At 45.2% G+C, this 22,352-nt stretch overlaps 1 protein-coding gene across 5 annotated transcripts; it reads left to right on the top strand.

Annotated features, from left to right (window-relative positions):
* The first annotated feature begins 1,258 nt into the window (after positions 1-1,258).
* Positions 1,259-21,744, top strand: Trnau1ap (tRNA selenocysteine 1 associated protein 1). Of its 5 annotated transcripts, none has more exons than XM_021651413.2 (9): positions 1,259-1,449; positions 2,210-2,307; positions 4,767-4,866; positions 5,560-5,612; positions 10,032-10,163; positions 14,865-14,984; positions 19,380-19,542; positions 19,720-19,753; positions 21,500-21,744. In XM_021651413.2, the coding sequence occupies exons 1-9, from the start codon at positions 1,423-1,425 to the stop codon at positions 21,634-21,636; spliced, it is 864 nt and encodes a 287-aa protein (XP_021507088.1). In that variant the 5' UTR covers positions 1,259-1,422; the 3' UTR covers positions 21,637-21,744. The 5 variants fall into 5 exon arrangements, with proteins under 5 accessions (XP_021507088.1, XP_021507089.1, XP_021507090.1 ...); XM_021651414.2 differs by having other exon boundaries at positions 1,272-1,449; positions 19,383-19,542; XM_021651415.2 differs by lacking the exon at positions 14,865-14,984 and having other exon boundaries at positions 1,272-1,449.
* The last annotated feature ends 608 nt before the right edge of the window (positions 21,745-22,352 follow it).

Consider the following 22,352-nt stretch of genomic DNA (forward strand, 5'->3'; position numbering starts at 1 on the left):
TTGCAGAGAGCCTTTTCCAAGTGACCCTGGTCTCGGCTTTCATTGCTTACTCTGACGGGGAGGGTCCTAGTGATCTAGTCATTTTCAGGGAATTCCTGAAGCTAGTTGAGTTGTTTGCCATCCTTAAAGAGCCGTCCCTGCAGGATGAAGAGATGGTTCAGTGATTAAGAGTACTAGTTGCTCAATTTCCAGCACCACGTGGGACCACACTGCTGTCTTTAACCATGAGATCCAGTGCCCTTGGTGGCCTGTGAAAGACATTTTTTTTACATTTGTGTGTGTGCTCAAGCCAGGCGGCACACAGAAGGAAACATTAATGTGTGGACTCTGGTTTTCAGGTTTGAGTTCTTGGCTTGGGGGAACATCCTAGGCTTTGGGATTGAAGGACCTTAGGGCTCCTTTCATGCACTCTGGGTGGGCTTGGTTGTCAAAACCAATCTCTAGGTACAGGAGTTTCCCACTTCGAACTGGGTACCAGACCGATGGTGAAGTTTACTGAGGCTTTTCTATGGGTAGATCTGTGCCCTGTGGCAAAGCCTTGGAGTTTTCGAGAATACCCCAAGAGTGGAAGGGGCCTGGAGTGGTGCCCAATACTTGTAAACCTAGCATTTAAGAGACTGAAGCAGGACTGCCAAAGTTTACAGCCAGCCTAGATTATGTAGTGTGTACCGGGGTGCAACGTAATGACACCTTTCCTCAAGGCAAAAGGGTAAATGAACCGCGGAGCTGGAGAAATTGCTCCGCAATGAAGGATAAGGAATGCTTTCAGAAGTCGGAAGTTCATTAAAACAGGCAGAAGCAAGTAGATCTCTGTGACTAGTACAGAAACCATTCCGAGTCCCGCCCCACCTCCCCCCGACAAACACAAACTGGGGTCTTTGACTGGGTTGTCAAAAACTGTCCCTCGGCAGTAGGGATTTAGGAAAATGAAGAATCCCATTACATCTTCAAAAAAGCCCCAGCATTCTTCGAGGTGGGATACAGAGCAAGAGGACCGACTGCTCGGCCGGCCTCTGGCAGAGGGGTTCCGTCACTAACTGTCCTTCCGTGCTCGCAATTCCCTACAGAGAGCAAAGCCTACCTCTCTAGTTACAGAAGCATTTTCGTGGGTTTATTAAAGAACGGAGCAGCGCCGCCACCCACCCCAGTTTTTCCTGAGCGCGCACGCCAGAGGGCCTTCCTGCGCCGGAGCCGAAGCCACGCCCCCGCCCGCGGAGCCACGCCCCGGGCCTGCCTCGAGGCCACGCCCCCTGCGAGCCGGAAGCTTGCTGACAGGTCCGAGGAAAACCCGGATCGGCGCGCTGGCCGCTGAGGCCGCGTGTGCGCGGGAGGTGCCGCAGGCGCAGACTCCCGGCGGTCTCCGCTGCGCGGGCTGGCGCGGGCGCACGCCGGAGGCCCGCACGGTCCCCGCCCGGGGGCGGGATGGCGGCCAGCCTGTGGATGGGAGACGTGAGTGAGGGCCGCCCCGGCTCCGAGGAGGACGGGAGGGTCTCGAGTCGTGGGGGGGGGAGGGGAAGAGCCGAGGGGGTGGGGCCTCGGGTCCCAGCAGGGCGGACTTGAGCAGGAAAGGTTTTGGTGACCGAAGGCAAGCCAGGCTGGGTGTAGTGACGCACGCCTTAAGCCCCGCGCTTGCGAGGCGGAGGCAGGAGCACCGCCACAAGTTCGAGGCTCCGCAGAGAGCTCTAGGCCAGCTTGGGTTTCGTAGCGAGGCCCTGTCTTACCTCGGCCCTAGTGGGAAAAGTCAGGATGAAGATTCATCAGATACTGAATCTATGTGCTAGCGGCCCTCTGGGTCTTTTCTGGGAAAGAAAAGATTTTGGGGGGTAGGGTGGGAAGAACCCCAGGGATTGAGGGGCCTCCTTCGACGGCGTGGGGAGTTCTAGAGGGGAGATGTTTTTGTGTGTTTTGTTTTGAGAAGGAGTCTCTCACGTAGTAGATGGAATTCACTATGTAGACCTAACTGGCTTCGAACTCACAGAGGTCTGCCCCCACTACTGAGTAGTGGGGTTAAAGGCGTGTGCCAGGACTCCCAGCAAGGGGAGAGAGTTGAAGTAAAGGAGTTGTTTGGAACCGTGCGCTCTCTGTGGAGAAGGCCTGGCTCGCCCCGTTAACACCGCGGTGGGCAGTGCCCTGGACGGAGTGGGAGAGGCTTGATCCTTATGGGGCTCCTGACATGGGCCTGAGCCTCTCTGCTCTGGTTTTTATGCAGCTGGAACCCTACATGGATGAGAACTTCATCTCTAGAGCCTTTGCCACCATGGGGGAGACCGTGATGAGCGTCAAAATTATCCGAAACCGCCTCACTGGGTACATACATCTCCGTTTCCGGCTTTCCAGTGCTCCCTTAGTTAGGCTTGCTGCTGTTGTCATTCAAGAGAATGAACCCCGCACGGAGTCAGGGCTTCTCACCGTCCCTAGCAGAAGCGATCACACAGTATTAAAGAAGGAACAAGGAGGCCTGGGTGGCTTGCCGCGCAGAAGCCCTGAGTATTTCAGGTTCAGGGCAGGATGCTGGAACCTGTGTTTGAAAACTGTATTGTGTGATCTTTCATGTTACTTGTGTGTTTCGTTTATCTTTATTTTATTTTACTTTGAAACAAGGTCTTGCCTTAGTACCATAGGCTGGCTTCAAACTTATGACAATTCTGCCTCTGCCTCCCAAGTTCTGGCTTTTTTTTTTTTTTTTACGATCCAGGAGCGGTAGCGTATGCCTTTGATCTCAGCATTCAGGGAAGCAGAGGCAGGCAGATCTCTGTGAGTTGAGACCACTGGTCTACAAACGGAGTCCAGGACAGCCAAGGCTACACAGAGAAACCCTGTCACGAAGAGGAAAAAAAAAAAAAAAGATTTATTTTTACTTTAAGTTACGTGTGTATGTATGTAGGGGTAGGGTGTGCATGAGTGCACATGCCCCTGGAGGCCAAAGGGGTCAGATCCTGTAATGTGTCCCTACATGGTTGCTGGACATCAAACGGAGGTCCCTTGGAGAGTAGCACAGAACTCTTAGCTGCTGAACCATATCTCCAGTTCCCCTTTTATAGTTTTCACCCAACTCACCCACAGTCCTCCCTACCACAGAAGTACAAGGTTCGAGGTGGGGAGGGCACTGAGGTGGCTCCACAGTCAAGCAGAGGTACAAGCCCTTGCCTCATAAGCCTGTTGACCTGACTTGGCAACCCTGAACCCATGATAGATTGTGCAGAATTCTCAAATAATTGATAAATCTTGGTGGCGCATGCCTTGGGAGGCCAGAACAAGCCAGAGCTATATGGTGATACCTGTCTCAAAAAGCAAACAATTTTCAAATAATTAATAGAAATATTAAAGAATTTTAAAAGGAGCTGGCCATGGTAGCGCGTGTCTTTAATCCCAGAATTCTGGAGGCGGAAGTTGAGGTAGGTGGATCTCTGTGAGTTCAAGGCCTGCCTAGCCTATATATTGAGTGCAAGAGCAAGTCGGGGCTCCATAGTGAGACCCTATGTCAAACAAAAAATATAAAATGCTCATGTTATAGGGTAGACTGGCCTTTACTTCACTATGGATCCAAGACTGTCAGTGAACTTGAGGCAATCCTGTAGTGTCAGCTTCTAAACTTCACAGTCTAAAGTGTTCTAATTATAGGCATGTGCCACCATGATGAGCAACTTTCAGCATACAAAAGCCAGCCTTTTCCCTTTCCCCATGACACTCCCCTGCCCTCAAGCTGAACACAGAATATAGGCAGACTCTTATATGTGTTAGGCAGGTGCTTTAATGTGGACTTTTTTGTAGTTTTTTTTTTTTTTTTTTTTTTTTTTTTTTTGTGGTGTTGGTTTTTCAAGTCTGTGTAGCCTTGGCTTTCTGGAACTCGGTGTGTGACAAGCCTGGCCTCATTTTCAGAGATCCACTTGCCTCTGCCTCCTGAGGCCTGGGGATTAAAGGTGTGTGTCACCAGCTCAATGTCGGCTTTTTAAATAGGTAAAATTCCTTACCTTCTGGAGTAATTTCTTCTGGTCTTGTCTCTAGGGCTAGTCTTAATTTCTTCTAAACTAGATAATGGATCTGAAGGATTGAGTCACACGAAGGGTTTTTGCCAGTGTTTCACAGGTGATGTCACATATACATAAGTGTTATTAAATAAGTCAGGGACTTGCCACATCCACAGCCCTTGTCTTTACATTTGTAAGTTATTTATGATCTGGAATACAGAGTGGAATAAAAATAGTGTGGCTCAGGGGCTGGAGAGATGGCTCAGAGGTTAAGAGCACTGGCTGTTCTTCCAAAGGTCTGAGTTCAATTCCCAGCAACCACGTGGTGGCTCACAACCATCAGATCTGGTTCCCTCTTCTGGTGTACACGTAGGCAGAACACTGTACATAATAAATAATCTTAAAAAAATAGTGTGGCTTCTATAAGAAAAAAAAACAGTTTTTGAAAACCATTTTTTAAACTGGGTGGTGTGGTCCACGCCTTTCATCCCAGCATTTGGAAGGCAGAGGCAGGTAGATCTCTGTGAGTTCGAGGCCAGCCTGTCTGGTCTATAGAGTGAGTTCCAGGACAGCCAGAGCTATACAGTAAAACCTGTAAACCTGTCTTTTTTTGTTCTTTTTTTTTTTTTTTTTTTTTTTGACTCAGAGATCCACCTGCCTCTGCCTCTCCGAGTGCTATAAAACCTGTCTTAACAGAAAAGAGGGGGAAAAAAAAAAGAAAGGGAAGCCATTTTTTTTCTCTCTTCAGGCCAAGATGCAGCTAGGCATCTTTATCACTCTTTCTTTGCTTCTTTCCAGAATTCCAGCTGGCTACTGCTTTGTGGAATTTGCAGATTTGGCCACAGCCGAGAAGTGTTTGCACAAAATTAATGGGAAACCCCTTCCAGGAGCCACACCTGTAAGGACGTTTGGATGATGATGACCTTGCCATTTGTGTTGTCGTTAATTACCACCACATAGTTAATTGCTACTGGATACTTCCAGCATTTTATTTAATCCTGTAGCCACCTGCACAATAGGCTGTTGTCTTTGATCAACCAGGAAACTGAAGCACACTTGAATTGCTGAAGGCAGTGCAGGTAGTAAGTGGCAGAGCCAGGGTTCAGAAGATTAACTGCCTCCAAAACCCAAGCCCTTTCCACCCTGCAGTACTGCCTTTATGACAGAAGATCCAAAAATTGGGCTGGGGGTATACCTCGGTGGTAGAGTACTTACGTAGCATGCCCAAGACCCTGGGTTCAATCTCCAGCAAAAAAAGATTTGAAACGCTAGGTCTTTTCCTGGTTGACAGTCTAGAACAGGCTGGCAGCAGCAAAAACACATTTCAAGAGAGTTACATTCTGCTCTTCCTACAGTTACTTAGCTTACAGCTGTACCACCTGCCACCCCTGGGCTCATAGAACCATGGAGCTGGCAGTGCCCTTAACGGTCAACCCTGCAACCCCTTCCTCTTATACAGGAGAAAAGCTGAGGCTTAGAGAGGGGGAGATGTTTTGGCCAAGGTAATTTATTTCAGTTTTTTTCAAATATTGTTTGGCCTTTGAAAGATCCTTCTCTGTTTTAGTTTGTCCATGTGTTTTTAAATTTCCAGGCAAAACGTTTTAAACTGAATTATGCCACTTACGGGAAACAACCAGACAACAGGTAAGTAAGGCACCTTACCAACATAGGTCAAACCCCAGTATACGTCTGGACAGAGGCACGAGATGTTATGGTGCCAATGACTGCCAAAAGGAGGGTGGAGAGTTGACTCTGGCCATAATTTGCCCCCTTCTGAAGGACAACTCTCTCCTACCCCCTAGCCTCTATCATGTCAAGGCCATGTCTTTCCTTCTTTGGATGGCTCTTTTTAGTGGAGGAGACATGGTCCGATGTATCCCAGACTGGCCTCAAGATCCCTATGTAGTCGAGGATGACCTGAAAATTCTAATCCTCTGCTTCCATCTGCCTCCCAAGTGCTGGGATTAAACGTGTGTGCTTCCACCCCCGGTGTGTTAAATGTTGGAGATGCACATTGCTTATAATTGAACCCAGCACTTTGCACAAGGAAAGTGTCTTGGTCATTGTGAAGATTTCTGTGGAGAGACACAATGGCCAAGGCAACTCCTATAAAAGAAAGCGTTTAACTGGAGGCTTGCTCATAGTTTCCGAGGTTTAGCCCATTATCATCAGTCATGGCAGGGAACATGGCAGCAGGCATTAGGAGTAATTGAGAATGACATCTGATCTTTAGACAGGTAGAGACACTGGGCTTGGAGTGGGCATTGAAGCCTCAAAGCCCACTCCCAGTGACAAACTTTTCCTAACACGGCTTCACATCCTGATCTTTCTAATCCTATCAAAGAGTTCTACTCACTGGAGCCTAAATATCAAATATAGTGCCTCTGGGGACCATTCTTATTCAAACCACCACAGAAGGCAAAAACTCAATATCCTCAGCCCTGGCTGTTATTTCATTTTTGTTTTTCAATACAGGGTTTCTCTGTGTGGCCTTGGTTTTCCTGGAAGTCATCCTGTAGAACAGGCTGGCTTCAAACTCAGAGATCTACCTGCCTGTCCATCCTGATTGTAGAGATTAAAGGCATGTGCCGCCCCCTGGCATTAATTTTTGTTTTATTGAGACGGCCTCATTCTGTAGGCTACACTGAGCTAGAATTCACTAGGTTGCCCAGGCTGGTCTCAACTCATAGCAGTCGTCTTTATGCCTCACGGGCACTGAGACGTTGGATGTGTGCCTCCATGCTTGGCGGTGTCATATCTGTTCTCTGTTTGGTCCTTCCTCAGCTTTCCACCCTGTTAACTTGGCAGGTTTTGAGGTTTTATTCAGTACAGATCTGCTTATTGTAACAGTATGAATTGATTAGCATTTCCAATGGCTCTCTGGAAATATTTGTCTACAAATACTTGGGGATTCAGTAGTTCAGGCAAGAATAGGTATGCTATTCTACCTCTTTCACAGGGCTTCTTATTTAGCAATGATTCTTCAGCCCCATCTCAGCCTCTAAACACGACACTGTGGTCAGGCATGGTGGCACCCTGTCATCCCTGCTCTCAGCACTTAGGAGGTAGAGACAAGAGATGGCAGGATGGAGGTAATCCTGAAATACATAGTGAGTTCTGAGCTAGTCAGGGCTTCATAATGAGCCACTTACTCCAACGAAGCACTTGAGTTGTTCCCTAGTTGTTCAGTGGTTTTTGAAAATTCTAAGACAGTGTCTGAGAAGCTTTACCAAGCTTGTTATCCATTGACCCTGTGAGTCCATTTTTCCAAACTTATTCATGGTCTGTACAAGGAGTACCCTCACAAGTACTTATTAAAACGTGTGTGATAGGAAACGTTGAGAATCCCAGATAGCCTGATAATAGAGAAGTGGCTCGGTTATAATATGTTTATTTATCGGAATGCTCACAAGTCCTGTTGTCATGGCGTGAGCAATATGGCTGTGTTGCCTAGCCTGACTCAGGAATGTAGTTTGTAGCCTCCTGAATGGGTTAGACTTACAGGTGAGATTCACTGCACTTAGTTTGAGCAATATATGCGAACTAAAAATAGCAGAAATGAAGTGTAATGGACCACACTGAAGTTTCATAAACTCAAAAAAGAGTGACAGGGCTGCGGGTGTAGCTTTTCAGGTAGGGTGTCTATGAAGGGAGTTCAGTCCCCAGCACCACATCAAATGGCATAGAGACACATGCCTGTAACCCTACCACATAGGAGATGGAGGCAGGTCAATCAGAAGATCTAGGTCATTTTAAGCAAAATGTAGAGCTCAAGGCTAGCCTGAGCTATATGAGACCAAACAATGGCCTAGGGAGATGGGTTAGCAGTTGAAGAAGTGTATTGCTCCTACAGAGGACCCAAGTTAATTTTCACCACATATATAGGTATCATATAGCCAAGACGAGGTCTCATGTAGCCAAGGCCAGCTTTCAACTTGCTATATAGCTAAAACCCTAGCTATCTGGGAATTCACTCTGTAGACAAGGCTGGCCTCGAACTTAGATCCACCCATCTGTCTCCCCAGCTTCTTTGTGAGTTTATTGTTTTATGTGTGTTTGTGTGTGTGTGTGTCTAATTTATTTATTTTTATTTTACATGCATTGGTGTTTTGACTCCATGTGTGTCTCTGAATATCGATCTAAGAGTTATAGACAGTTGTGAGCTACCATGTGGGTGCTGAGAATTGAACCTGGGTCTTCTGGAAGAGGAGCCAGTGCTGTGCTCCTGACCCCTGAGCCATCTCTTCAGACCCTGCTTTTGTTTGTTTGTTTTTGTTTTCAAGATTTTTGTGTTTTAAGCCAGCCATGGTAGCTCACACCTGTAATTCCAGTACTTGGGGAGGCAGAAGCTGGCGATCTCTGTGATTTCAAGGCCAGCCTAATCCAAGACAGCCAAGGCTACACAGAGAAACCCTATCTCATCTTGAAAACAAACAAAGATTTGTTTATTTTATTTGTGTGGGCATTTTGCCTGCGTGCACATACCTGTGCACCACCTGCCGTGGATCCCCGGAACTGGAGTTACAGGCAGCTGGGAGCTGCCATGTGGCTGTTGGGAACTGAACCCAGGTTCTCTAGAGGAACATTCAGTGTTCCTAACCACTGGAGCCATTTCTCCAGCCCCTCTTTGTGAGTTTTTATATTCTAATGTTATGTATTTATTTATTTAGGACTTATTTATGATTTATACAATGTTCTGCCTGCACGCCAGAAGAGAGCACTAGATCTCACTATAGATAGTTGTGAACCACCATGTGGTTGCTGGGAATTGAACTCAGAACCTTTGGAAGGACAGCCAGTGTTCTTAACCTCTGAGCCATCTCTCCAGCCCTTTATATTCTAATTTTATACAAAGAAATATGTATCATGCTTCAAATGCTAAAGTAAGACCTAGCATGGTGGCACATAAGAAGAACTGACTCTCAAAACTAAATACATTTGTAAACATTTCTAGAAAAAGTTTGCTGACCCTGTTCTAACAGAGTTTAAGCATTTCATCTTAACTAGGTTTAAGCCTTTAGAAGATAAGCATCTTATTTTATCAATACATTGAACACATGTCTAGCTTTTGATCTATCCCTTCATCTGTGCTCTTTCTCTCTGTCTGTTTCTCTCTTAGCTCTCTCTCCCTTCTTTTTCTTCTCTCTTCTCACTTTTTTTTGTTGTTGTTGTTCTTGTTTTGTTTTTTATATTTTGACACATTGTTGTTGTTCTTATTGTTTTGTTTTTTTATATTTTGCTCTGTTATTAAGCCCTGGCTGTCCTAGAATTGTTTTGTAGACCCAGCTGGCCTAGAACTCACAGAGACCCGCCTGCCTCTGCCTCCCAAGTGCTGGGATCAAAGGTATGCACCACCACACCTGGCTTCTCTATTTTTTACAAGGTGTCACTGTAACCTTGGCTGCCCTAGAACCTCATATAGGTTGGCCTGCCTCTGGAACTTGCTTTGCAGACCAGGTAGACCTCGAACTCAGAGAACTCTTTTGTTGTTGTTGTTGTTTTTTAATTTTTTTTGAGACAGGGTTTCTTTGTGTAGCCTTGGCTATCCTGGACTCAAGTTGTAGACCAGGATGGCCTCGAACTCACAGAGCTCCACTTGCCTCTGCCTCCTTGAGTGCTGGGACTACAGGCGTGCATTACTGCTTTGGGCTTCAGAGACCTCTTAATGGTTAAAGTCAGACAGGTATTTTGTAGTGTTTGGAAAATTCAGGGCATGATGCTGCTTCCATAACTCCTTTGCCAGAGGCACCAGGAACTATAATGCTAGGCTAACTAAGCCTCACCCACGAGGTACTGGGTTTGAGTGGGTGTGTCTGATTAAGTAGGCAAATCAGATTTGATGTTCTTGAGAAGGCTCTAGAGACTTACCTGAACTATGCCAGTACTAATTTAGTTCCAGCACTCAGGAGGCTTAGGCAGAAGGAGTTCTGGGGGGTTGGGGCCAGCCTGGGCTCCATACCAAAACCCCTTGTCTTAAAAAGGAAAGGGGGAGAAAAGGAAGATTTCAGAGACTGAAAGCAGGATTTTGATTTTTTTTTTCTGCTCCCTCTTCTCTCCTCTCAGCCCTGAGTACTCCCTGTTTGTGGGGGACCTGACCCCCGACGTGGACGATGGCATGCTGTATGAGTTCTTTGTCAAAGTCTACCCCTCCTGCCGCGGAGGCAAGGTGGTTTTGGACCAGACAGGCGTGTCTAAGTAAGGCCTTACCTGCTTTTCATGTTCTCTCTTTGTTCTGCTTTCTTACCCCCTGGGTGAAGTGTCATAGAGACGCCAGGGTGGGGTGGCGGCTCAGAGAGCAAGCTTATGAGCCAGGCAGCCTGGTTAGAACCACAGCTTCATCACTGACAGTAACGGGGCACTAGACAAGTTATAGACAGACACTCCCTGACTATGTTCGAATCTACAAATTGAGGTAATCTAATAGTGACATTTAGGGTTGACATGAGAATTACAGGAAATAGTGTACCTAATATTGCTGTACTTATTTCTGTTACTAAGGATTTCTGCCTGGTTAAAAGTGTTAAAGTTTAGCCTAATGTGGCAGTGTGCACCTGTATTCCCAGCACTTGGGAAGTGGAAGCAGGAGAATCAGAAAGTCAAGGCCATCCATCTTTGAATATATAGTGAGTTCAAGGCCAGCCTGGGCTACATGAGGCTCTTTCTTAATACACCCAAAAAAAGAGAAAAAGAGATAATTTCATTTTAAAATGGGAGAGACATGTCAACAGTTGGAAGATGGAAGCTAAGGATTTTGAACTGAAGCCAGGCTAAGCTGTAAAGCAAGACCCTAACTCAAAACAAAACAAAACAAAACAAAGCAAAAAAAAAAAAAAACACCTCAGGCTGTCCTTATTAGCACAGGCCGATAATCCCATCTGCCGAGCTGAGGCAGAAATATTGCAAATTCAGGGTTTTTGTGTGCTGCACAGTAAGTTTAAGACTGGCCTAGGTAGCCTGGCATGGTGACACACCCCTGTAATCCCAGCACTCAGGGAGGCAGAGGTGGGCTGATCTCTGTGAGTTCAAGGCCAGCTGAGTCTACAAAGTGAGTCCAAGGCTACACAGAGAAGCCCTGTCTTGGGGGAAAAAGAAAGAAAGAAAAAAGACTGGCCTAGGCAACTTAGAAAAACTCTATCTCTAAATAAATAAATAAATAAGGATGACAGCCTGGTCTACAGAGCAAGGTTCCAGGACAGCCAGGCCTACGCAGAGAAACCGTGTCTGGAAAAAAAAATAAAAATAAAGACAATCAAAGGACTGGGATGTAGCTTAGCATTAGGGAGTTTGCTTAGCATGTCCAAGGTCCTGAGTTTGAGTTCCCAACTCCAAGAAGGAAAGAAGACTCTTTTTATTTTTTTTATTTTTCTTTACTGTTAATGGGATTGAACCCAGCCATATCCCCCATTCCAAGAAAGGCTCATTCTTTTTGTATGTTAGTACTCAGGGCTGCACCCCAGTACTTAGTCGTGTAAGCCAGTGCCCTGCCACAGAGCCCACTTCCTCAGTCCTGTCTCTGCTTTTCTTTCCGTGTGGCCATAGCTGGTCCGACACTCACAGTTCTCCATGTTCAGCTTCCTTACTACAGGTGTGCGCCACCCCCAGCTAACAGGCCGATTCTTGATTCACGGTAGTTGTTATACTCGGGCTTGGGGAGTGTGACGTAGAGTTAAGTCCGATTTCTCATGTGTGTGACTTTGGGCTTATCAAAGCTCTCTGAACTTTGGCTGCTCTTGAGTGTGGTGTGGTACTCCATGTGATGAGATAACAGAATGTCCTCAGCACCTGGTCAGTGCTTTCTCACTAATTGTAGGTATCAGGAACCAGGTCTACCTGTAACTGCTACAACAAAGCAGAAAGTCTGAAAAGTCAGGGGCCAGCTTCACCTGTCCCCGTAGCTACACAGCGGAGACAGCGGTGCCCACCACTGGTTTGGGAGGGAAGCTCCCTGTGGGAAGGAGCCCTGCATGAAGGTGTGGAGGAGAATGGGTACCTGAACTGAAAGAAGGGGTTCCCACAATGTCAGGGCCATACTGTGCTTTAACCTGACTGCTCTGCCCTGTGTGTGATAGACTCACTCTCCCTTCTCAGCCCTTTTTCCTTTGGGCTTCAGTCCACCTCTTTTCCCACCCTTCTTTTCCAAGTTTCCTCTTGTAGGCTTGATGTGGAAAGTTACTGTTTACTATTGATATATCTTTTAATTAAGCAGTGATTATTCCTAAATAGCTGTGTAACCAAATCACCACACAGAGACTAGGATTTATTTAATTAACCTAGAACACAGTGCTGGGCAAGAGTTACTCCATCCTAAACCTCCAAGCCCAGATAGTTTCCTGCCATTTAGATTTCACCCGTTATACTTGCTTTTAGTCATATCTTAGGTCTGGTTCATTTCTCCACATGGTTCCAAGACCTCTCCTTCAGATTATCCTCCTCTCCTTTCTGCTTTCTTCCTCTTCCTCCCCCTCCCAACCAGAATGTCCCACCCTATCTTCTCCACTGCTCAGCATTGTGACTGGTTGTTTTAATTGACAATATAGGGAACAAATGGTGGCATGTTTACACAAACTTGAGACAGGTGATGCTTAGAATAAGCATCACAATGCAATTTCTGGATTGAAACCAGATAGTGAGGTAGAGAAATCAGCATTTGAATGAACAAGGGTAAATTGTATACATTCCAAAAGAACATTATACCAACATTTAAGTCCAATAAGGGCTCCTTTTCATTTACTACAATAATAATTACAAAATTATGAAAACTATTAGGTAAAATTTACATGTGCAATGTCTAGTCCATGTGCATTTGGCAACTTAGGAGAAAGTATTTGATTATCTATCCTATCTTGACGAGCTTAGAGTTTTATACCTAAATTAACTTCTATTTTTATTGGTATTACCTATATGAAAACTATTTGGTCTTCAACCCCACCAGAGACTTGAGAGGGAATAATATTATTTACTAGGGTAAATAGGAAGTACATGTTAGCAGCTTCCAAAAAAAAAAAATTGACAGGGATAGTTTACTGCCTGAACAGTCATCTGTCATCTGTAACTCTCTATAATGTTGGAGCATCATCTTCAGCCTTCTGGCTCAGAATATTTGACAGACATAAATGTGAAGCAGGAACTATTTAGGACTTGCTTATCCTGCCTTGGCAGAGTTCAGCAGTGACTTGTCCTGCATTTAAGCTTACCCATTTTTGGCAGATTCTGTCTGTCATGAAGCAAGGGTATTTTCTTTACCCAAGTGGCTCGTTTGCCACATTTGAAGCCATCTTCATTTGGAGGTTCTTCCATGTTCATCATCATCTTTGAGGTAGGTGGGGTGCTGCCAGGAGATAACCTGTCTCATTGTCAAAAATTCTTATAAATAATAAATTTTTAAATGCCAGATTCTGTAGGTCTCTGAAGTTTTCAAAGACTATCTTTATGTAATTGATCTGTCTACAAAATCATATCTATCTGTTAAACCTGTGATAAATTAGACTAGTGTCTGACATGACTATGAGTTGATTAACTAGCAATTAACTTGCATTACCTAATATCCAACCATTTTTTAATTGCAGTTTAAAAGTATTAGAAGTAACCTTGAATTTGTATCAATATACTAAAGTTTTTACCAATGTATCAAAAATAGACTTATTTTTGCATCAATATACAAAATCCTACACTAGAGTTAAAATTCACCTTATTTGAGAATAACAAATAAAACCCTAAGTTGAGTAGATTCAATAATCTATCTTTAGTCTTATTCCTATAAGATATCTCTGTATTCCCCTTTCATTTCAACCCCTTTTCTCCTTATCTAAGAAGGAGAAAAGCAAAAGGAAAAGAGAAAAGTCCCTGAGTCTAACCTTGTTTCTCTCTGAATAAGACCATTAATAATTTATATACATCTCCCAGTGACAATAAACATTCATAGCCATGGAAAACAACCAAAAACTTACCCAACCCTGCCTTAAGAAAAGTTGGACATTGTTCTCGTGGATTTCTTCTAGCTGACATTTTGGACACGCAGAAATCCTGGTAGGGGGCCCAAAGAAAATTGGGAAAAAATGGTTAATTAAGCAAGCAATAACATTTGTGGTCCAGTCTTTAAAAGTTGAGAAATTTTAGGCTTAATAGAATCCTGTTTGGAACAGTCTAAAATGCTGGACCAATTGAGATTAGTAGCTTTCTTCAAAGCTCTCTTGGGAGCAGGCTTTAATGAGAAACAGCAATTGAAGCAGTTGAGGCAGGAACAAGCAGAATGCTGGACCATGCAAGATGCTACAATAGAGATGTCAATGTCTCGGCATACTGAAGGATGAATTCTATCAGGTTTGATCCAGCGTCTCCTGTGTCCAGTCCTTTTGTTCTGCAAACATGTAATTTCTCACAAGCATTATACAGTTCTAAAATTATAAATGTATGAGATATTCAGGATGAAACTAAGCTGTAAATCAATATTATCTATGCCAATTAAAAGAATGGCATAATAAATTTTGAGAATATTGTAGCCAAGGATTTATTGGCCATGTATTCTTGAAGTTCTGGCTGCAGACATATTTTATGTCTCAGTTAGTTTTAGAGTTGTTCCCAAGTAAAGGGATCAGCAGTATAAGTTACCATTATTATTGAACATACAATCAAAACAAGGTTGTATAGATCAAAATATCTTTTTTTGGCCCTGGAGTTTTAGGATGGAGTAACTATTGCCCAGCATTGTGCTCTGGGTTAATTAAATAAAACCTTGTCTCTGTGTGGTGATTTGGTTATACAGCTGTTTAGGAACAACCACTGCTTAACTAAAAGATATCTCAATAGTAAATATTAATATACCACAACATAGGCTTCATCACATTTGTGATCTAAATAGTGTATTGGGATTTGTTTGTTTTTTTGTTCTCCCTCCAGGGGCTATGGTTTTGTGAAATTCACAGATGAATTGGAACAGAAGCGAGCCCTGACGGAGTGCCAGGGAGCAGTGGGCCTGGGCTCTAAACCTGTGCGGCTGAGTGTGGCCATCCCCAAAGCGTGAGTCCTGCAGAGAGCAGGGGCTCTGGACTAGCCTGGGGCCCTCTTTGGCTGTTTGCTGAGTCGGGACGTCCATATTTGGGACACAAGGCTGCAGAGAGACAGAGGTCACAGATACTGTGTGCTTTGGTTAGGCTGGGTGCAGGGATGAATTAATGCAGCCACACACCCCTGGAAGCTTATAGCTAGTTAGGGTCAGACATTGAGGGCAGGAGCAGGAGAACAATTTGCTTCTCTGTCCTTAATTTTGCCCAGCAGTTTCTTTGCCCAGCTGCTGTTTAGAAATTATCTCTAGAATCAGAGTTAATTCTTTCAGTTTTAGCCTTATTTATATTGAGGCCCACAAAGTTTCTGTTAGTATTTGTTGCAGTGGAATGAAATGGCTAAGAATTCCAAACAGTTGGGGCTGGAGAGTTGGCTCAGCAGTTAAGAGCATAGGTTGCTCTTCCAGAGAATTCAATACCTTTCCACAGTTATACGTGCAGGCAAAACACCAGTGCATATAAAATAAAAGATAAATCAATCATTTTAAAAAGGAATTCTGGACAGCTTCTGAAATATTATATGCCTCCCTGTTAACTAGCTAGGTAGAAAAGCTCTTGTAAAGCCAACTGTGTATCTTACATAAAACAATTTTTCTATCAGTGACTTTTTTTTTTTTTTTTAGGAGACAGGGTCTCTCTGATTACACATAGCTTCTTTGTTTTGTTCTTCGAGACAAGGTCTTACTATCTATCCTTGACTGGCCAGGAACTCACAGAGACCCACCTGCCTCTGCCTTCAAGTGCTGGCATTAAAGATATATGCCATCATCTTTAATATAACAGTTCTTTATTTGTGTGGGGGGGGTGTTTCAAGACAGAGCTCTGTGTAGCCTTGACTGTCCTGGACTCACTTTTTAGACCAGGCTGGACTCAAACTCACAGAAATCTGCCTGCCTCTGCCTTTCTGAGTGCTGGGATCACAGGTGTGTGCCTTTGTGCCCAGCTGAGTGACTGTTCTTATCCTTCAGCCAATGCAGTACTTCACAGCAGGTGATTTCACTCTCTAGGAGGCATTGGTGGCACGTGGAAAGACCTTAGGTTCTCAGAACAGAGGTTTGCTAGTAGCTATGGGTGCTGCTCCAGTGCCAGGGCAGCCCTTTAGCTAGGAACCCCTTTACTGGCAGAAGTAACAGAGCTGAGAACTACAGGGGTGGCCAAACTTGATAGACCTTCCACCTGACCATGTTGACAAAGCGGAGACTTGAATGTTCTACAGGGTCTCTCTGTAGTAGCCCTAGCTGGCCCAGAACTTGCTGTGTAGAGCAGGCAAGACTCAAACTTAGGAGGCTGACATGGGAGGACCAGACTTCCAGGACAGCATTTCAAAATCATGTGGTGCAGAGAAGCAAACTGAAATGTAAAAAGTAATTATCATAGCTGGGTGGTAGTGGTGCATGCCTTTAATCCCAGCACTTGGGAGACAAAGCTGGTGGATCTCTGTGAGTTTGAGGCCAACCTGGTCTAAAGAGTGAGTTCCAGAACAGCCAGGGGTACCAGAGAAGCCCTGTCTCAAAAAAAAAAAAAAGTAATTATTTCTCAGTTCCCTTCCAAGTTCATATACTACATATAAGTCAATTTACATGTGGTAGGATTTACTTCTTGTATAATTCTGGGGTTCAATTCCAGAGTCTTTCACTCCGTTTTGAATTTAATGAGTAATATTTATTCTTTATTTTTTCTCAATTATTCCGTATACACACATACACACTTTCCCATGCGGTTGCACAATTGTGTGAATGTGGCTTTATTTGCTTTTTGGTGTGCTGGGTGTTAGACCTGACGACTGCTAAGCACTATGTTCCTGTCTGTGATTTTATCTTTAACTGCTGCAGCTTGTTCTTTTATGAGTAAGTTCTGTGCAACAATTCCTCTGTTGTCCATCATTTGGGATGTTTCTGGTGTACTCCTGTTTGCTCAGTAATTAGACTCTGGCAGTATACCTGCAAACAGAAACAAAGGCCCATCTGCAAACTTCTAATTTGTTCTATCTGTGCCACTCTGAAGACTGTTGTTAGGCATCAGTACCCATCCCTGGGGAGATGTCCTCAAACCCTCAGGAAAAGGATGGTCAGGCCCTGGAGAGTGCCGGAAGGAGACACAGGGAGCCCAGTTAAGGAAGCTGAACCTTAGTTACTGTCAACAGAGCGTTGGAGATCCTTAGATTCATAAAGAGGGGTCAAAGAGCTAACTAGTGGGTGTGCCCAGCCCAGCGCTTGGCAGGTAGGACTGTCTGCCTACAGGCTGCAAAGCATCCTGGTCTAGAGGTAAAGGCTTCAGTAGTCAGCAGTTGGATTTGCTTAGCCTTAGCTGAGTCCCCTTCACTAAGCAAGGAGCTTAAAAGTGCTCAGTCAAGTGGTGCTACCTTTGCAGGGCCTGGAATTCTCAGCTCCTGCTAACAGCTTCCTACCTGGCTTGATTAGCATAGCGATAGAATGTACCAGTCAGGACAGAAGTAATTCTCCTGAGTCAGCTAGCTTCATGATGGGTGGAGTGAGCCTCTGGATTTTCTGTGGTTTTGGTGTCCCGGGACACTCTTAGTTCAAATTCATGAGTGGAAACACATTGTCCTGGGCTTGAGCTTCGCTTGTGTCCCTGAGATTTTCTTAGTTAGGATTGCCATTTAGATCTGAGTCTGTTTCCAAAGTTTCTTCATAGTGTTTTTCGTGACTTTGAAAGCAGTGGCTCCTTTGTGGATTTGGCTCCCTGTTGAGAGTGGCGGTGGTCACAGTACCCTTTGCCCTGGTGGAGTTTTAGTAACGTGAGAGTTAAGTCTAGCCCTAGTCCTAGGACTGGCCTCAGGCAAATCACTGGACTTTATTCTTTTTTCATAGAGACAGTCCTACTATTTAGAGCCGCCTTTGCCTCTCGAGGGCTGGCATTAAAGGTGAGGGTCCTCACACCTGACTCTGGTTTTAAAATTTTGGAACGTTTTAAATCATTTTACTTATAGTGCATGTATGCCCACAAAGATGTGCACAGGCCCCCACTGAGCATGTGGAGTGGGTTCTGTCAGCTTTTTGTCAGTCATCAATCAGGCTTATGCATTTTATCCACTGAGCCATCTTGTCCTTTTCAGAATGTTTAGAGGGGTTGGCGATTTAGCTCAGTGATAGAGTGCTTGCCTGTCAAGCACAAGGCCCTGGGTTCAGTCCTCAGCTCTGGAGGAAAACAACAACAACAACAAAAAAAGACAAAATAACAGAATGTTTAGAGACTCAACTTTCTCATTGGTGTGATGGAAATTATAAATAATACCTTTATTATATATATCCCCAGCACTGCAGAAATAAAGTACAAATCCCAAGTAACTCATTAAATAAGGCAGCTCAGAGAGGCAGAAGCACATTGCTTATGTGCAAGACTGAATTCAGCTCCACAGCAAATTAATATTCCTGCAGAGACAGTAAGGCTGCTGTAATGTGGGCAAGATAATGATAGGCTGTAGTTTGAAATCCATCTTTTTTTTTCCTTGTGGTTTTTCGAGACGGGGTTTCTCTGTGTAGCCCTGGCTGTCCTGGACACGTTTTATATACCAGGCTGGCCTCTAGCTCACAGAGATCCGCCTGCCTCTGCCTCCGCCTCCCAAGTGCTGGGATTAAAGGTGTACACCCCCATTCCCAGCCCTTGAAACCCATCTTGAGTCATCTTTAACCCATTATTTATTTTGATTATTTTGGGGGAGGGGTTTCTCTGTGTAGCCCTGGCTGTCCTGGAACTCACTCTGTAGACCAGGCTGGTCTCAAACTTGGAGATCCACCTGCCTCTGCCTCCTGAGTGCTGAGATAAAAGGTGGCTCCATCACCCCACGGCTAGCCCAGATTTTTTTATGTCGTGTTTTCATGAGCTTTTGCAACTGTCAGAGAAAAGAGCCTCCCAGGATCTTGAGAAAGGGGTTGGAGAGATGGCTCAGTGGTGAAGAGCACTGCCTGCTATCCCAGAGGACCTGAGTTCAAGTTGCAAGCCCCCACATGACAGCTTACTACTCTCTATAATGAGATGCAATGCCCTCTTCTGGTGTGCACATGTGCATGCAGACAAAATACACATATACATAAAGTACAGAAACAGATCTTTTTATTAAAAGGATCTTGAAGAAAGAATTGGGCCTGACAAGCTGACAGCTGAGCCAGGAAAGCGTGTATCCTAGAGCAGGGGTCCTGCAGGCAGACCGCCTAGGTTTATGTTTGTTCCCTAGTCATGTAGCCCTGGCCCAGTCACCAAACCCTCTGCTCTGTGCCCTCATCTGTATGGCAGGGAGTGTGGAGGGCAACAGGAGTGAACCCTGCTAGAGCATCGGCACAGTCCTTGCTCAAGGAAAGTGTCCTCTTACACTGGTTTTGTTTCGTGTAAGGAGCCGAGTAAAGCCAGTTGAGTACAACCAGATGTACAGTTACAGCTACAACCAGTATTACCAGCAGTACCAGAACTACTATGCGCAGTGGGGCTATGACCAGAACACGGGCAGCTACAGCTACAGCTACCCCCAGTACGGCTACACACAGAGCACCATGCAGGTAACCACACTTGGCAACTCTTGGGTTTCATTTCATCTCCAGGGACAATCATTGCTCACAGTAAATTGGTCATGGACTTGGGCTTTGAAAAAGTGGGGAAGGCTAGAGAGACCCCAGTTCTGCTTGTCAGAAGCAGCCCAGGCTTTTCTCCTCACCCATCCTCTCCTCTCTTGACAGACATATGAAGAGGTCGGGGATGATGCACTGGAAGGTAAGAGTCCCCTCGTGCCTCTGTTAGCTGTCCCACGGACCAGCCAGATGCTGGGGAACACCAAAGATGTGTGTGCTTCCTTTGTTGTTTGGTTTGGTTTTTTGAGACAGTTTCTCCGTGTAGCCCTGGCTGTCCTGGAACTCCCTCTATAGACCAGGCTGGCCTCGAACTCACTGCCTGTCCCTCCCGAGTGCTGGTATTAAAGGTGTATGCCATCTATTTGTTTTATTTAATGTGCATTGGTGTTTTATCTGTATGTTTTTATAAGAGTCCCTGAACTTCTGGGACTGTAGTTACAAATAGTTGTGAGCTGACAGTAGTTGTGTAGGTGCTTAGAATTGAACCCTGGTCCTCTGGAAGAGCAACTAGTGATCTTAACCACTGAACCATCTCTCCAGCCCATACTTTGTATTTGTTTACCAGTATGTGAGATTAATTTAAGGTGTAAATTTTCTTTGGTTTATTTCTTCTTTTAATGCTGGGCATAGAACTCAGGGACCGGATTATGCTAGAGAAGCTCTGACCACTGAGCTATCTTCCCTAGTCTACACGTATTTGAAATAACATCTTTTTTTTTATTAAAATAATAAGATCCTAGCATTTGGGAGGCTGGCATAGGAGTCCAGGCCAGCCTGGTCAGTGAGTTCCAGGAGAAAAGGTAGTTCTCAAAGAAAAATTAATGGGATTCAAAATTTAAGGAAAAAACAAAAACTGAAATGCAGTAAAAATCACCCTAACCCCACAAGCAGCCTTTGTTTTTGGTTTGAGTATCAGGCTGGCCTTCACTGTAGCTATGGATGACCTTGATCTCCTGGTTCCTCCTGCCTTTGCCACCAAGGGCTGGGCCTGGGATTACAGGCCTGCGCCACCACGCTCATCCCTAGCAGTTCTTTTTTCTTTTTTTGTTTTCAAGACAGGCTTTCTCTGTGTAGTCTTGACTGTCCTGGAACTCATCCTGTAGACCAGGCTGGCCTTAATCTCACTGAGCTCCACCTGCCTCTGCCTCCCTGAGTGCTGGGCTTAAAGGTGTGGGCCAGCACCACCTGGCTGTTTTCTTAAAGTACAGCTGACTTTTAAAATGTCAGAAGGCTGAGACAAGCTGGTTACTTGCAGTTCAAGGCTGGGTTGGGTTACATCAGGAGACTATCAAAAGAAAGACCAGGTTGGTACACACCTTCAAACATAGCACCAGTGAGGCAAAGACGGGCATTTTTGAGTGTGAGGCCAGCCTTGTCCACATAGTGGTAGGAAGACTTGAGGGGGTGATGCGGTGGAAGCCAAGTCAGTTTGGTGTGATAGGACACGGCTTTAGTCCCAGCGCTGGTTCTAGACCAGACAGGCTGAGGCAGGCTTGAGTGTGAGATGCACCTGGACCCCGAAGGTCTGATACGGGTTTTATATTTCTGTGAATGTTCTCACGCTCCATCTGCCTCCACCTCCCAAGGAATGGAGTTTTATGGGTCCACCACACTTTGAAAATGTGATTTCTGAGACAGGACTAGGTCCCCCAGTTCATGAGAGGGGGTCTTCCACCATTAGACATTTGTTTGGTTAAGGTGGCATTTTGGCTTTCAAACCCACATTTCGCATTTGAGAACAGGAGACCTAAGACTAGTTATAGAGATGTGTGACTCTGTTACAGAGATGTGAGGAGAAACAGCAACCTTCACATGCTCCAGTCATACTCCTCTGCCTCCTGGGTGGTTCTTTTGGCCTGTTTGACCTTATCCTTGCCTTTTCCTCCAGATCCAGCGCCACAGCTAGATGTGACCGAGGCCAACAAGGAATTCATGGAACAGAGCGAGGAACTGTATGACGCACTGATGGACTGTCACTGGCAGCCCCTGGACACTGTGTCTTCAGAGATCCCTGCCATGTTGTAGCCAGGACATGGGGATAGACTGTTAGTGAGGCAATGGCTACTTTTCTACTGACACTTCTTTTTGAAATGGTTTGTAAGATTTTAATAAATTACTTTCCTGATATTGTGAGCAACTTCTGCCTTAAATTTGGTTGTGAAAACCAGGTCCCTTTCAGAATGCCTAGTAGTTCCACCTGTCAGTCCGTCTAGCAGCGCATTGTGGCTACACCAAGCAACACTGAGAATGGCCTTTTTAGGTCACAAGAGAACAGCATTGACGGATCAGGTGTAGCAACTAGAGGTTGTCACAACATGCAAGAATCAGTGTTGTACAGACCTTAATGGTGACTTCAAAAGCCCCACCTCTGGAAGTCAAGACAGTAGAAAACCTCTCTAGCTCCCATGAAACCTAACACTATTGCCCAGCCTTGGACAAAAGCTGAACCTTGGTAGGACATGCTAGGTAAAGCACTCAAAGCAGAGGTGGGCCAGGCAGGCCTCCTCAGGCTGCTGGTGAGATTTAAGCTTGACTCAGCGTGTTTTAACACAGAATATGATTCATAGGTCACAAAGCCACAAAAACAAGGGACCGAAGAGGTGGCCCAGTGCCAGTTATCACTGGCTGTTCTTCCCAAAGGACCCAGGTTCAATTCCCAGCACCTACATGGCAGCTCACAACTGTCTGTAACCCCAGTTCTAAGGTATCTGACATATTCACACCAATGCCCACAAAATTGA

This window comes from Meriones unguiculatus, chromosome 3 (assembly GCF_030254825.1).
Source record: "Meriones unguiculatus strain TT.TT164.6M chromosome 3, Bangor_MerUng_6.1, whole genome shotgun sequence".
In the NCBI taxonomy this organism is placed as follows: domain Eukaryota; kingdom Metazoa; phylum Chordata; class Mammalia; order Rodentia; family Muridae; genus Meriones; species Meriones unguiculatus.